The following is a 13,481-nucleotide window of genomic DNA, read 5'->3' on the forward strand; positions in this document are numbered from 1 at the left end:
ATTTTAATGTCATTCATTGATTTCTTTTTCTTTTTCTTTTTCTTTTTCAGTTTTTAATTTATGGGAGTTATTTTTCTGTTATTGCTGGAATTTTCCTAATGAGAAGCATTTACATAATCTGTTCAGCCAAATGCAGAAAGGAACACTGTAGGTCTACTACTGGTCAGAATCCAAGCGAACGAGAAGACTCAATTTCTAATGCAAACACAGTAACAACACAGTTTTAGCCTGATCTCTCCTACTTACCATGGACTCAAAGGATGGATGATTCTAAAAATATATGGTGCTACACTTCACAGCATTTTAATTGTTTGTCCTAGATTAAGATACCATAAAAGAGAAGGATTATCATCGACACCACATCAAAACCTCAGCTACGGGCTGGTAAACTGAGAACAACCAAAAACCGAAGTCAACAAGTTGAGACCAGCCATCTTTATGGCCTCAGTGAGCAACTGGGATCCTAAATACTGTTTTAACACTTTCAAGTCCACTGCAAAACGACATGGAAATCAACAAATGGGACCATCCAAGAACAAAAACATGAAATATCATAGAGTGAATGATATATATATTGGCTGTCTGTCCCCAACCTCATAAAAGTGTGATTTGTTTTGACTTGGGGAGTAGATAAAGAAATTTCTAGTGCAGGCCTGATGCATACATAGTAAATGATCAACATGTGATGACCATTATTATTAAACTCGTATACTACCAAAAAAAAAAAAGTTAGAATGGGGGAAATCTTTTAATTCCTACAAAATGGGCCAAAAAATTAAGGAAAAAAAATTTATTAAACTTTTCCATGATCCTACACGAAAAGACTGGATAATGTCAAGATTTCAATTCTTTTCAAACTAGTTTATAAGTTTGTTGCAATTTGTGAGTCTTCTGTGTCAATGTGACTAAGCCAAGTCCCTTATTTATTCAAACAAGTACTAATCGAGGTATTGCTGTGATGTATTTTGCAGATATGATCAAAGTTCACGGTTGACTTTAAGGGAGATTACCCTTGGGATGCCTGCGTGCCTCGGCGGTTGAGCATCTGCCTTTGGCTCAGGGCGTGATTCCAGAGTCCCGGGATCGAGTCCCACATCAGGCTCCCTGCATGGAGCCTGCTTCTCCCTCTGCCTATGTCTCTGCCTCTCTGTGTGTGTGTGTCTCTCATGAATTTAAAAAAAAAAAAAAAGACAGGGAGAGAGAGAGAGACTACCCGAGATAATCTGGATGAGGACATGCCTAATGGTTCTAGTCTACCCATTCTGATAGCCTGCCCTATGAATTTTGCATTTGGCCACCCCAGTCCCCACAATCAAGTAAGCCAACTCCTTGAAGTGTTTTTGTTTTTTTAAATATATCTCTCCACTGGTTCTGTTTCTCAGGTTGAATCTTGATTGATACAGATTTCAGTACCAAGTTAGTGGTTGTAGAGGACAGATTTATAAGAGCAATGAAACTTTTCTGAAGTTTCTGGAACTGGTTATCTGATCTAGTTAGATTTAAAGCCACTATGAATCTGTTTCCAGTCATAAAGAAGGCACTAGTAATCATGGCATGATGTGGTTTTAGACACACAAGTATCACGATTGGACACTCTTAATCAAATACTATATTAGTTTCTTAATGTTCTTATAACAAATTACCACAAACTGAGTCACTTTAAACAACTTCTTTTTTCACAGTTCTGGAGGCTAGAGATCAAGGTGTTGTTAGGGCCATACTTTCTCTCTGAATACTTGGTCTAGAGAAGATCCTTCCTTGCCTCTTCCTAGCTTTTAGCAGTTGCTGGCAATTCTTACCATTTGGCTTGTAGACACATCACTCCAATCTGTTCCTTTGTTGTCACATGATATTCTCCTTATGTGTCTGTGTCTCTATGTCCAAAGTCCCCCTCTTAGCATAAGGAGATCAATCATATTGGATTTAGGGTCAACCCTAATAAAGTCATATTTATAAGTTCTAGATTAATATTAATTTAGGGAGTGGGGAGATATAATATTCAACCTAGGACAAATACCTATAGAAAGTAAGGTTCAAAATTGCTGTGTATTTGTCAACTTAGACTATTTTAGTTAAACTAAAGAGAATAATGGAATTGGCTGGTTGCTCCTGACAGAACTGAAGACAATAAGGGAGAAAAGAGAATGAGCTCAGGATTTCAAATTCCCAGCTCAAGCGCTGCATTCATGACCTGAAAGCTCTAATATCTTCCCTGAAATAAACCCTTATCTCCTACAGCCACAGAGCTGAGATTTCTGATAACCAAACCCAATGTCTCACTCTTCGATTGGCTGATTTACAAAGCAAAATGAACTCCTAACCTTGCGAGGTGTCTTCTGATAAAGTAAGGACATTCACTGGAAATGAATGGAATCCTGAAAACTGGAATGGAGGAGACATATGGTCCGATTTCAATAAAGCTGGGAACATCTAAGCCCTAGATCTGCCAAGTCTTTGCCATTAGAAGCAGCCCTTCCACCCTAGCCTAATATGTAAGTCCTGTAATGGCATCCACTGAGGTAGCAAGGCATTGCTCAGTCTCATCAGACCCACTCCTACCACCCATCTTTGCTTCTAAACCTAGAACTAGACCAAAAGATAAACTACAAAATGTGTGGAGATGCATTAAACTCCAAATGAGCTACATGATTCTCCCAGTTTTTATAGACAGAAATCTAGATAATATGTGTGGGAGTGGATCTTAAGATTGTTGGGATCATGATAGAAGGAACATAAAGTTGGATCAAGCAAAATTTGTTGATATGGGCTGCCAGTTTGGTTGGTTAGCTGAAACACCAGGCCACAGTTGGTCTACACTAAATAACTTGAAATGCCAGAACTGCCTTGGTATGCTACAGAGGAAAGTATTCAAAAAGGGAAATTAAAAAAAAAAAAAAAAGAAAAAAAATTTTAAAAAAAAAGGGAAATTACAATGTTAGAGTAGATTCATCATGTGGATTTGTTCACTCAGCTTGAGAGGATCCAGAAGATGCATCTTTTAACATAACTGTGAGAATACATTTGTGAGAGCAGCCCAGCGTTCTAGAAGAACGCTGTGGTTGCTTTGCTCTGTAGGTCAATAATTTAAGTGCGAATAGTTACCAATGAACTGAGATACTTAAACACAATGGAGATCTTGGGATCCTAGTGTGGCATGGGCCACCAGGAGGCACTTAGTTGCTAAAGACAAGATGGATATGGTTACCATAATGGACAATGGAGCTAAAGCAGCCGTCAGAATAGTCTAACTCACAGAGACATGTGGTGTTGGCTACTTGGTATCCCTAGAAAAGAAATAAATGAACTGTTTACTAAACTCTTACTTGATCTGTATGAGCAAACACGTTCTAATTAATTGAAGCAACTCGATATTCAGGAACAGTCGTAGTGGAACACGCTACCATTGTTTCATGGTAATTTGGAGTCCAGTGTTTTCTGTAGAGTAAAGGTTGCCTGAAGTTTAATCCATCTAGAGATATCTGGAATTTAAGTCCAAAGTGAATAATAACTTTGATGGTAGTAGAAAGAAATCCTTGGGCATATGAGGCAGCCCCATTGGGAAATCTTCAAAAAGAAATTTTTCAGATTAGATATCATGTTAAGACAAACTACTTCAGCTTCTATTCTGGGACTCTGTCTCTCTCTGTTGTGTGCTAAGTGAACACCTGATATCTATCTTGCAATTCACATATTCTCTCTTTGATGGTGTTTTATTTTGTTGCTTGAGTTTTTATTTCAATTTATATATTTTTTTATTCCCAGGATTTTTATATCAACCTATTCTTATTTTGTTTTTACCTGCAGTTTCACTATAAATCCTTCTTTTTTTTAATGGAAGTCATTCTCTTATTTGTTGTTTTAAGGATGCAAAAAATATTACTTGAAAGATACAGTTAGTTCTATAAAGTCAATTTCATCTGAAGTGAATTTATGTTCCAAGTTTATTTTGCTGCCCTTTCGTAACATTCGATGTTTTCAAATATGTGTTAGTTATTTAGTGTTGTATAACAAATTACCCCAACCCTTGTTCCTTAAAACGCCACACATTTATTATCCCACAGTTTCTGAGTCAGAAATCTGGACACACCTTAGCTCTTACAGGCATTCAAGGTGTTGACTGGACTGTTACCATCTCAAGGAGGCAGGGCATTGACTGGGGCATGATGCATTCCCAATTTCATGTAATTGTTGGAAGGATTCAGTTCCTCATGGCTACTGAGCAGAAGGCTTCAAGTCCTTGCTAGCTGTTGATTGGAGACTGCTCTCAGTTCCTGGCCATGTGGGCCCCTCCAACGTGTCAGCTTGCTTCATCAAAGTGCACAAGCCAAGAAAACAAAAACTGGCTTGAAAATGGAAGTCACAGATTTTTGTAACCTAATCAAGAATGTGGCATCCTGTCACCTTTGTGGTATTCTCTTCATTAGTCACTAGATCTAGCGCATACTCCAGAGAAGGTGATTTCACCAGAGCGTGAGCACCAGAAGGCAGGGATTTGGGGAGCCATGTTAGAGGCTTCCTACTACAAAGAGTTTTTGAAACTTTGCTAACTTGCTTTAAGTGAGAGGTGTTTTATTTTCATATTCATTTCTCTCACTCCCTCTTCTTACCTCAGCCCTCACCTTGGCTTCTACCTGTCTAGAAGTTTTGCAGTTATGTATTCCTGCCCCACACTCATGCCCCAGCCCATAGTGTAATTAGATGTCATAGATCATTCTCATGCCTATAGATGGTTTAAGTCAATTTGTGATCTTGAGACTATGTGCATATGTCTCTGGTAGGCTCCAATCTATAGGCCAGAGCTCCAGGCAAGAGAGAGTCATAGAATTTTTCAAGACAAAGGAGGCCTCACCTTGATACCAAATCTCAAAAGCAAGCCTGGCTATATCATCCCCTCTCTGCATGGAATCTCTGATCTCCGGGATCATATTCCCACTCTCCACATGCCTATAGCCCACTTCTGGACCCAGACCCCAGCAAGGCCACTGCTACTGCCTTGCGTTCTGCATTTCTGTTCTGTGTTTTGGTCCACAGAGATATTTATCTTGTTTTTGAGCCCAGCTATGTGGTTAATTTATTTTATTGGAACATGTTATGTGCCATACCTTCCTCCCTCCACTTTTTGCACAAATGCATCCATGTGTAAAAATACTGAACCATCGTGATCCCAAATCTCCTCGGCCTAAGGTCTCTACCGCTAATAAAACAGCAGAATCTCCACAGTGGGAGAAAGCTGTAGAAAATAATTAGAAAAAGAAAAAAGGAAAAGAAAGGACAAGGAGGGGAGAGGAAGGGAAAGAAAAAAAAGAAACTGGAAAAGAAGGAATAGGGAAGGAAGAAGAAAAGAAGAGATTATCCCTTTTGTGAACAAAATTGAAGCAGTGGAAGAAGCGACATCCTCCCTTAAATAAGCATTGAAAACTCCCTTTCCCCTGGGCTTCTTCGTATTTATTACTTCTGCTGAAGGTAGTTGAGAAGACAGAGGCACTGGCAAAATTTATGGCAACCTAATGCATTTTATGTAGAAACATTTCAAATGCCTGTTATTGAACGTCACGCTGTACTGAAACAGTTGTAAGAAGAAAACTGCATACACCAAAAAACAGAAAGAGGAGAAGAAAGAGAATGAATATGTCAGCAAAGGAGACCCCATGGAAAGCCTAAAGGGTCTCAGACCCACCATTAAATTTTGTATTTTGGGTCCCGATGGGAATGTCCGTGGAGAGCTTGAGGGGCTGCCGCTGAAGAGCCCTGTCCTTTCATCAATACACAGGGACTGTACCTCCCGGGGGTGGGCACACTGGGCTGAAAGGGGGGAGGGGGCTGGGAGGAGAGTGACATTTCACTGTATGTGGGGACGGTGATCCCCAGAGTCCTGGCCAGGCCTATTATACCACCTTGAACCTGCTGCTGCTGCAAGGATTTTTTTAAAAACTTCGTACAAAGAAAAATTCACTCTCAAGTTTCAGAACAAACCAGGATTCCACGCACCCAAACACAACAAAGACAAAAAGAACACTTTTCATAGACTTGTAGTTTTTATTTTATTAGGAAATCTAGGCAGTATTATGTAATGACGAGGAAGGAAAAGGGGGAAAAACTATGCATGATGACAAGGAAAGGTGGGAAAAGGCAGAAGTGAAAGAAAGGCAGGGGATATTTCCATCAAAGTATTCAGAATCATGATTTCATCAGCAATTGGCACAATTACCCTGGTGCTCGGCTGCATAAGTATTTTTTCCATTAGATGGTTTCTATTAGTTCAGGGAGTCTCCTGATGGAAGGACTTTGGGCAGGAGATAAAGACAGGAAAAGGGTGTTTTCCGGACCATCAGGTGGAGGAAGAGCAATGGGAAGGAGGAAGTCTTACCACCTGAATGGGCATCAGCACACCTGCACACCGGCCGCCTAGGAGCAGCACTGCTTCTTGCAGCAGCACGTCTGCTGGCAGCACTTCTGCTGGCAGCAGCCCTTCCCGCAGCCGCACCCACACGAGCTGCACCCACACGAGCTGCACCCACAGGAGCGGTGGCAGCAGCAGACCACGGGGACACTGCAGCAGCAGCCACAGCAGCCAGAACAGCAGGGGCAGCAGTTGACACGGTAGCACCTGCAGGTGGTACAGCTGCCACAGCCACCGCAGCCTCCGCAGCCTCCGCAGCTACCACAGCCTCCGCAGCCACCGCAGCCTCCGCAGCCTCCGCAGCCGCTGCTGCAGCCACCGCAGCCTCCACAGCCACAGCACCCCATGGTGTCAGTAGAGAGGACTCAGGACAGGTGAGGAGGGCGATCAGGAGAGGTCGAGGGGGGGTCTGATGCCGCCTTCCACTGGGGGACCCCTTATATACCATCATGAGGAGGATGGTGATGGAGCGAGGGACCCAGGACACATGACCTGAGCTCTTCCTCATTGCTGCCACAGTGCACTTTCCACAATTAGCTCAGCCAGGGCTATTCCTTGTTTACAGTCTCATGGGTGATATTTAACCCAATACATTTGCTAATTTTAGCTTCCCTTCTTAAAGTCATTTTGGAGGCAAACCAAGAGATGCTAACATTTTGGAGGGGTCTTCATTTCCCCCAGAAGCGTAGATGACCTTTGAGAGTCAGAGCTAAGAAAGCACTCGATGACCGCCGGCAACTTTTCTGCTTCTCCTCGATGGGTTTCTGTCCATAGATTCAGCTGAAAGCACCTTGCTTCTTTTTTTTTTAATATTTTTTTCTTTATTTATTTATGATAGTCACAGAGAGAGAGAGAGAGAGGCAGAGACACAGGCAGAGGGAGAAGCAGGCTCCATGCAGGGAGCCCGACGTGGGATTCGATCCCGGGTCTCCAGGATCGCGCCCTGGGCCAAAGGCAGGCGCCAAACCACTGCGCCACCCAGGGATCCCCAAGCACCTTGCTTCTAACAGAAACTTCTGAGAGGTAGAGTCCATATGAATAATCGAATTGAACAAACCATTTCTTTCCAATTGTTTTCGCATCTATTACTGTCGCGTAGCTTCCACCTCTTAAATGGGCCATTTTCGTTCTTGCGAGGTTGCATGTTCACAGCTGTACTTCCAAAGAGATGTGGACTATTTTTAAACCAAATGACCCTCTTTTCCTCAACCCTGAAAGTTGTCTGTTGAAAATCTTGACCTGATTCTCCGCTCTCGCCCGCCACTCCCTCTCCCTTCGTAGCTCACATCCGCACCCAGGGCCTCAGTCCTCATCTGCGTTTCCTGGATTCCTTCCTCCAGTTTATTTATTTTATTTTTTTAATTTTTTTAAAATTTATTTATGATAGAGAGAGAGAGAGAGAGAGAGAGAGACAGGCAGAGGGAGAAGCAGGCTCCATGCACCGGGAGCCCAACGTGGGACTGGATCCCGGGTCTCCAGGATGGCGCCCTGGGCCAAAGGCAGGCGCCAAACCGCTGCGCCACCCAGGGATCCCCCTTCCTCCAGTTTAGACCCTCCTCTACACTCCAAATCCAAGACAGCCAACTCACCCTCCATCCTCTTCCCACAGCCGTCCCAAGGCACCTGCCATGTCCTCCATGTTCCAGGCTCAGCGCATAATCTCTCCAGCCCAATCACCAACCCCACATTCCTCCACTGTGCCTTCTCCATCCAGTTGACAACCCATTAAGATGTCAGCTTTGAATCCTGTTTCTCTCAGCCGCATAGCTGATGTCCACTGAATTCTGTTGACTGTGCCTCTTTGAAACCTCTCAAACCTATTCTCTATCTCTCGCTCCACTGCACCCCCAACCCCAGTCCAAGCACCCCCGGCTGGTTGAAACGTATGCTTTGGTCCAAACACCACAAAAATAGTTTGGGATCATGAATAACAATGCCAACATGCCTTCAGGGACCTTAGAGCATTTCCCCTCACTCAGATTCCTGAAGAACAACCTCGCCAGATTGGGAAAATAGGCTCTGGGCAGCAAGCAAGTTACAAGTTGTAGTTCTGGGAATCTGTTGGCCACCAATGATCTCCAGGAAGATCAGAGCTCCCTGAGAGGCCAGAGTGCTCCTCCCACAGCTCCACGTGATGAAGAGCCCACCTGTGCTCTTGTTTTGCTTGTCTTATGTTTACATAGCCTCCTTGTTGGTCGGTCACTAGCCCTCAAATCCCACCAGGACCACAGCTGCACACCTCACCACATTTCACACTGGTTTTCTCCTGACGTGGGGCCTCTCCTTGCATCTCTGGCCTCAGCACCTGCACTCCTCGAGAATCCCACCCTGCTCTCAAGATTGCCTAGGTCAGGCTACTTAGCAAGAGGGTATCTCTCAGACATCAACCAGTATTATTTACTCAAAGACAAAATTAATTCCTCATCCAAAGCAAAATATAGCAAGAATTACATCATGAAAACGAAGACTCTTATGAGGATTTATTTCTGTTTTTAAAATAGTCATTACGACCTGGAGGTGGGAAAGAACAATGGTATGCTTCACATGAAGAGGTAGGGAGTAGAACTTTCCAGCTTGGTCAACAATTGCAATGATGGCATCTGGCCTTCAAGGTGACCTTTGAACCTGTTGCCAATTTCACATCCCCAGCTCCCAGTGTTACTTCCTTTTGCATCTCTTTGAGGTCAGGGACTATACCTCAGCCTTCACTGTGCCAACTCCCTGAAAGCTCACAGATCACCTGGCTCAGGGTATAGTCTGCAAGCCCCACAGACACAGGCATCCTGGAAAGATGGATTGTCTGCCCATTCCTGTCCAAAGCCTCACCATGCTCCCGGTTCCCAGAATGATTCCCTAGAATTTTCAGTTTTTTCAAAGTTAAACTAGAATATAGGCTTTATTCAAAAAATAAACATGTGATGAAGACAAAGATATCTAAAAGGGAGGCAAATAAGAGACGATGTGATTCTCCCCCATAAATAGAGCCGAATAGCAACAAGGAAGTGGTCATGTGTCTTCCTGCTGCTACCCCCAGAGCTGGTATATAAGGGGCCCCCAGCAGAAGGTGGCATCAGACCTCTCTCACTCCCTGAGTCTCCCTTCTCTCTACTCCTTCCTGAGTCCTCTCTACTGACACCATGGGGTGCTGTGGCTGTGGAGGCTGCGGTGGCTGCAGCAGTGGCTGCGGTGGCTGCGGAGGCTGCGGTGGCTGCGGAGGCTGCGGGGGCTGCGGGGGCTGCGGTGGCTGCGGGGGCAGCTGTACCACCTGCAGGTGCTACCGGGTGGGCTGCTGCTCGTCCTGCTGCCCCTGCTGCTGCGGCTGCTGTGGGGGCTGCTGCAGTGTCCCCGTGGTCTGCTGCTGCCACCGCTCCTGTGGGTGCAGCTCGTGTGGGTGCAGCTCGTGTGGGTGCGGCTGCGGGAAGGGCTGCTGCCAGCAGAAGTGCTGCTGCAAGAAGCAGTGCTGCTCCTAAGCAAGTGCTTGGCCTCTGGGGAGGTGCTGCAGGTAACCATGCTGTAGGTGAATACTTCCTCCTTCCTTTCTATCTGTTCCTTTCTGACTTTAAAGTCTCAAGCATGACCTGAGCCTTGTCACCAACCCATAGCAATCTCACATTTCTGTGGTTTCCATCATCCTGCCTGCATTGAATAAATACCAACCAAAGTAATAAATGTTCAGTCTCCTCTGTCAATTACCATTCAAACCTTGTCCTTGATAAAAGTGTATCGAGGCAGCTAATGTCTTCTTACCTTCCTGAAATGCCTTTAACTTTGTGTTTATTTATGTCCCATTGTTACGACTGTATTGTCATCTCTGTAAATGCAAAGCATAATAAATTATGCTAAATCAGCCTCAAAGACCCATTTCTTTTTTTTTTTAAGTTGTGCAATTCTTTTATTAGTTTCTAATTTATAGGCCTCATCAGTGCCCCTGGTGGTACTGTTGAAACCATTTTACCTAGTTTAGAACTAAATGGAGATTTTTCCATTGCAGTCACTTTCTACAGAAGTTGGTAAGACATTTCACTTAGCATTATCATAAATTACACAGTGTCCTGTATGCGTTCTGCCACACTTCAAAGCAGCTTGAGAAACGGATTTCCCTTTCATAAAGCAGAAGTTTTAAGACCCATTTCTTTTTTTCTTGCCAGTCTCTAAACTGTCTATCCCTGGGGAACAATACATTTCAATCTCAACAGATGAAGCAGATAGTATATATGTGATGACAGCAATGAATTGAAAGCTAGATACATTGTTTACGATAGATATAGATGGATTAGCAAGTGGTTAATCCACTGTGGGTCTATCAAGAAGCAAAGAATTCAGGGGCACATCCTCAATCCTAGCAGCTAAATGTCATAAACTAAACTCTTCCCAAATCTCTCCCTGATGGACTCTTAGCAACAGAAATCTGAGTGTGCAAATATTCATACAGATCCTGCATAGGCACTTGACCACTTAAGGTCATGGTCACTTTTGAGGCTTATCATTTATGATGGTCACTTTTTTGTCTACTCCTAGGGTCTTTTTCTACTGCATGTTGAGCTTGACTGTCATGGCCTCATTCTGAGAATTACTCCAAAAGGCAATGGAAGCCCTGGTCTCTCACATCTCTTTTCCCATTAGCTCTGTAGTCCGTGAGTGTTTTCCATTCAACCCTCACTTCACGAAGCATCCATACTCTCCTCTGCAGCTCTTCCAGAAGTGTTACTGGAGTCATGGTAGACACCATGGAAGTCTGTCTGTCAGCCACTACAAACTACATAATAGGCTTTCAGATGTCAGAAAATGAGCATTAGATTTAAAATAATCAAACTGGGCAACCTTTTTTTTTTCCTGGGCAACTTTCATACCACTCCCTCAGCATTGTCCAAAGGAGTTCACTCCACACACAGGATAAAATGTGTCCCTGAACACCTCTTCTGTTAATTTCCCTAGTGCTCCCTGGTCTTTTTCTGTGTAACTTCCAGATTCTTGATCCATCATAGTTGGTTTAGCAGTGAGCTGAGAGAGAAGGGAAACAGGGGCTCCCAGATAAGTCTGGTGGAAGCTGAGCCTGATGGAAGTGAAACCCCTGGGATCTGTCTCCCAGGAGAAGGATATTCTTGCTCCAACACAAGTCCACATAGGGTACTTCCTTGTCACTCTGACAAACATAGATGCTTCCATAGATTTAAGTGACCAAATGCAATAAAATCACCAAAGGAAACATGAGTTGAGTAGCCATGTCAATTAAGACCCCCAAAGGGAGCCCCTGCAAGGATAATCTTCTTTCCCCCTTGGGACTCAGAAAATAGAGTTTGCGGAGGGGGTCTGAGATGAGCATCCTCAAACTCTAAGTTGATACACACACATCTCTCTTTCTGTTTCCTTTTCCACATCCAAAAGTGCTGAGTCTCTAGTGTCCTCTGGCTACCCAGAACCCCTTAATTATTCTCAGCTTCTAGGATGGTCTCCAATCTCTGACTCACACTTCTCCTGCCAGGCTTCACATTTAGAACCACTTCCTATTACATAGCTATTCTCAGCAGGGGAGAGTCCCATCCATCTATCTTACCCAACTTTTCCTCACTGAGGACTCCCTGAGGCAGGTTTTCCACAAGACAAGGTTGACAGGTAGAATTCTGGGATGCCTGGCCTTCCTAACATCAAAAATGTAACACTTCCTAGGCTCCTGATCTCTCCATCCCACTCAGTAGAAATGTGAGTGTGTTTTCAGGCAGTGTAGGTGGAAGATGGAGGCTGTCAGTATTGGCTTAGTTGTTGTTACTCAGTATTGACATCAATTTGTGAAAGAAGGACCCAGGCAACAGGGTGAAACAGTGACAGTTACTGAATGTTTATTTGCTAAACATTGTGCTGGGTCCTATGAGGGACAGTGAGACACGATTCCTTTGTTAGGTGACAATTTGATATAGAAAAGACGGTAAGACAAATGTTGGAGAGGATGTGGAGAAAGGGGAACCCTCCTGCACTGTTGGTGGGAATGTGAACTGGTGCAGCCACTCTGGAAAACTGTGTGGAGGTTCCTCAAAGAGTTAAAAATAGACCTGCCCTACGACCCAGCAATTGCACTGCTGGGGATTTACCCCAAAGATTCAGATGCAATGAAACGCCGGGACACCTGCACCCCGATGTTTCTAGCAGCAATGTCCACAGTAGCCAAACTGTGGAAGGAGCCTCGGTGTCCATCGACAGATGAATGGATAAAGAAGCTGTGGTCTATGTATACAATGGAATATTACTCAGCCATTAGAAACGACAAATACCCACCATTTGCTTCAACGTGGATGGAACTGGAGGGTATTATGCTGAGTGAAGTAAGTCAATCGGAGAAGGACAGACATTATATGGTCTCATTCATTTGGGGAATATAAAAATTAGTGAAAGGGAATAAAGGGAAAGGAGAGAAAATGAGTGAAAATATCAGTGAAAGTGACAAAACATGAGAGACACCTAACTCTGGGAAATGAACAAGGGGTAGTGGAAGGGGAAGTGGGCGGGGGGTTGGGGTGACTGGGTAATGGGCAATGAGGAGGGCAATTGGTGGGATGAGCACTGGATGTTATGCTATATGTTGGCAAATTGAACTTCAATAAAAATTTTTTTAAAATAAACTGATTAAATACTTGAAAAAAAAAGAAAAGAAGGTAAGTATAAATCAGTTATGGCTACTGTCAAAAAAAAAGCAAAGACTATATTATATTAAACATAGGTCACTAGCAAACCACATAAATGAAAGATAAAGCATAAGACTTCTCTATGTTTTGTTACCCTTTTATTATGGACTGAATTGCATCTCCCCAAAATTCAGATGTTCAAGTCTTAACTCCCAGTACCTCAGAATGTGACTGTATTTGGAGATAGGATCTTTAAAGAGGTAATTAAGTTAAAGGTCCTTAAGTTGGGTCCTAAACAAATAGGACTGGTCTTCGTATAAAAAGAGAAAATTAGGACACAGACGTATAGAGAGGGAAGACCAGGTGAAGACAGAGCAAGACGGCGGTCAGTCATCTGCAAGCCAAAGAGAAAGGCTGCAAACCAAACCTGTTGCCACTTTCATCTTGGACTTTAAGCCAAGGAA

At 43.6% G+C, this 13,481-nt stretch overlaps 2 protein-coding genes across 9 annotated transcripts in view; both read left to right on the plus strand.

The window, feature by feature from the left end:
- LOC129523378 (thiamine transporter 2-like) overlaps positions 1-5,870 on the plus strand; it is a 47,625-nt gene extending 41,755 nt beyond the window's left edge. For all 8 annotated transcript variants that reach the window (XM_055346232.1, XM_055346233.1, XM_055346231.1 and 5 more), the window contains one exon: positions 51-5,870. In XM_055346232.1, the coding sequence (XP_055202207.1) occupies positions 51-227 (177 nt within the window). In that variant the 3' untranslated portion in view covers positions 228-5,870. The remainder of the gene's footprint in view (positions 1-50) is intronic.
- A 3,590-nt stretch (positions 5,871-9,460) lies between these two features.
- On the plus strand, positions 9,461-10,249 carry LOC129523379 (small cysteine and glycine repeat-containing protein 7-like). Its single transcript, XM_055346240.1, has one exon. It carries the CDS (start codon positions 9,538-9,540, stop codon positions 9,868-9,870), a length of 333 nt encoding a protein of 110 aa, XP_055202215.1. The 5' UTR covers positions 9,461-9,537; the 3' UTR covers positions 9,871-10,249.
- The last annotated feature ends 3,232 nt before the right edge of the window (positions 10,250-13,481 follow it).

The sequence above is a fragment of the Nyctereutes procyonoides genome, unplaced genomic scaffold (genome assembly GCF_905146905.1).
Source record: "Nyctereutes procyonoides isolate TBG_1078 unplaced genomic scaffold, NYPRO_anot_genome, whole genome shotgun sequence".
Lineage (NCBI taxonomy): Eukaryota > Metazoa > Chordata > Mammalia > Carnivora > Canidae > Nyctereutes > Nyctereutes procyonoides.

Bases quoted from the DNA above. Each gene is read 5' to 3' on its own strand.
- LOC129523379 (XM_055346240.1), top strand. From the start codon at position 9,538: ATGGGGTGCTGTGGCTGTGGAGGCTGCGGTGGCTGCAGCAGTGGCTGC.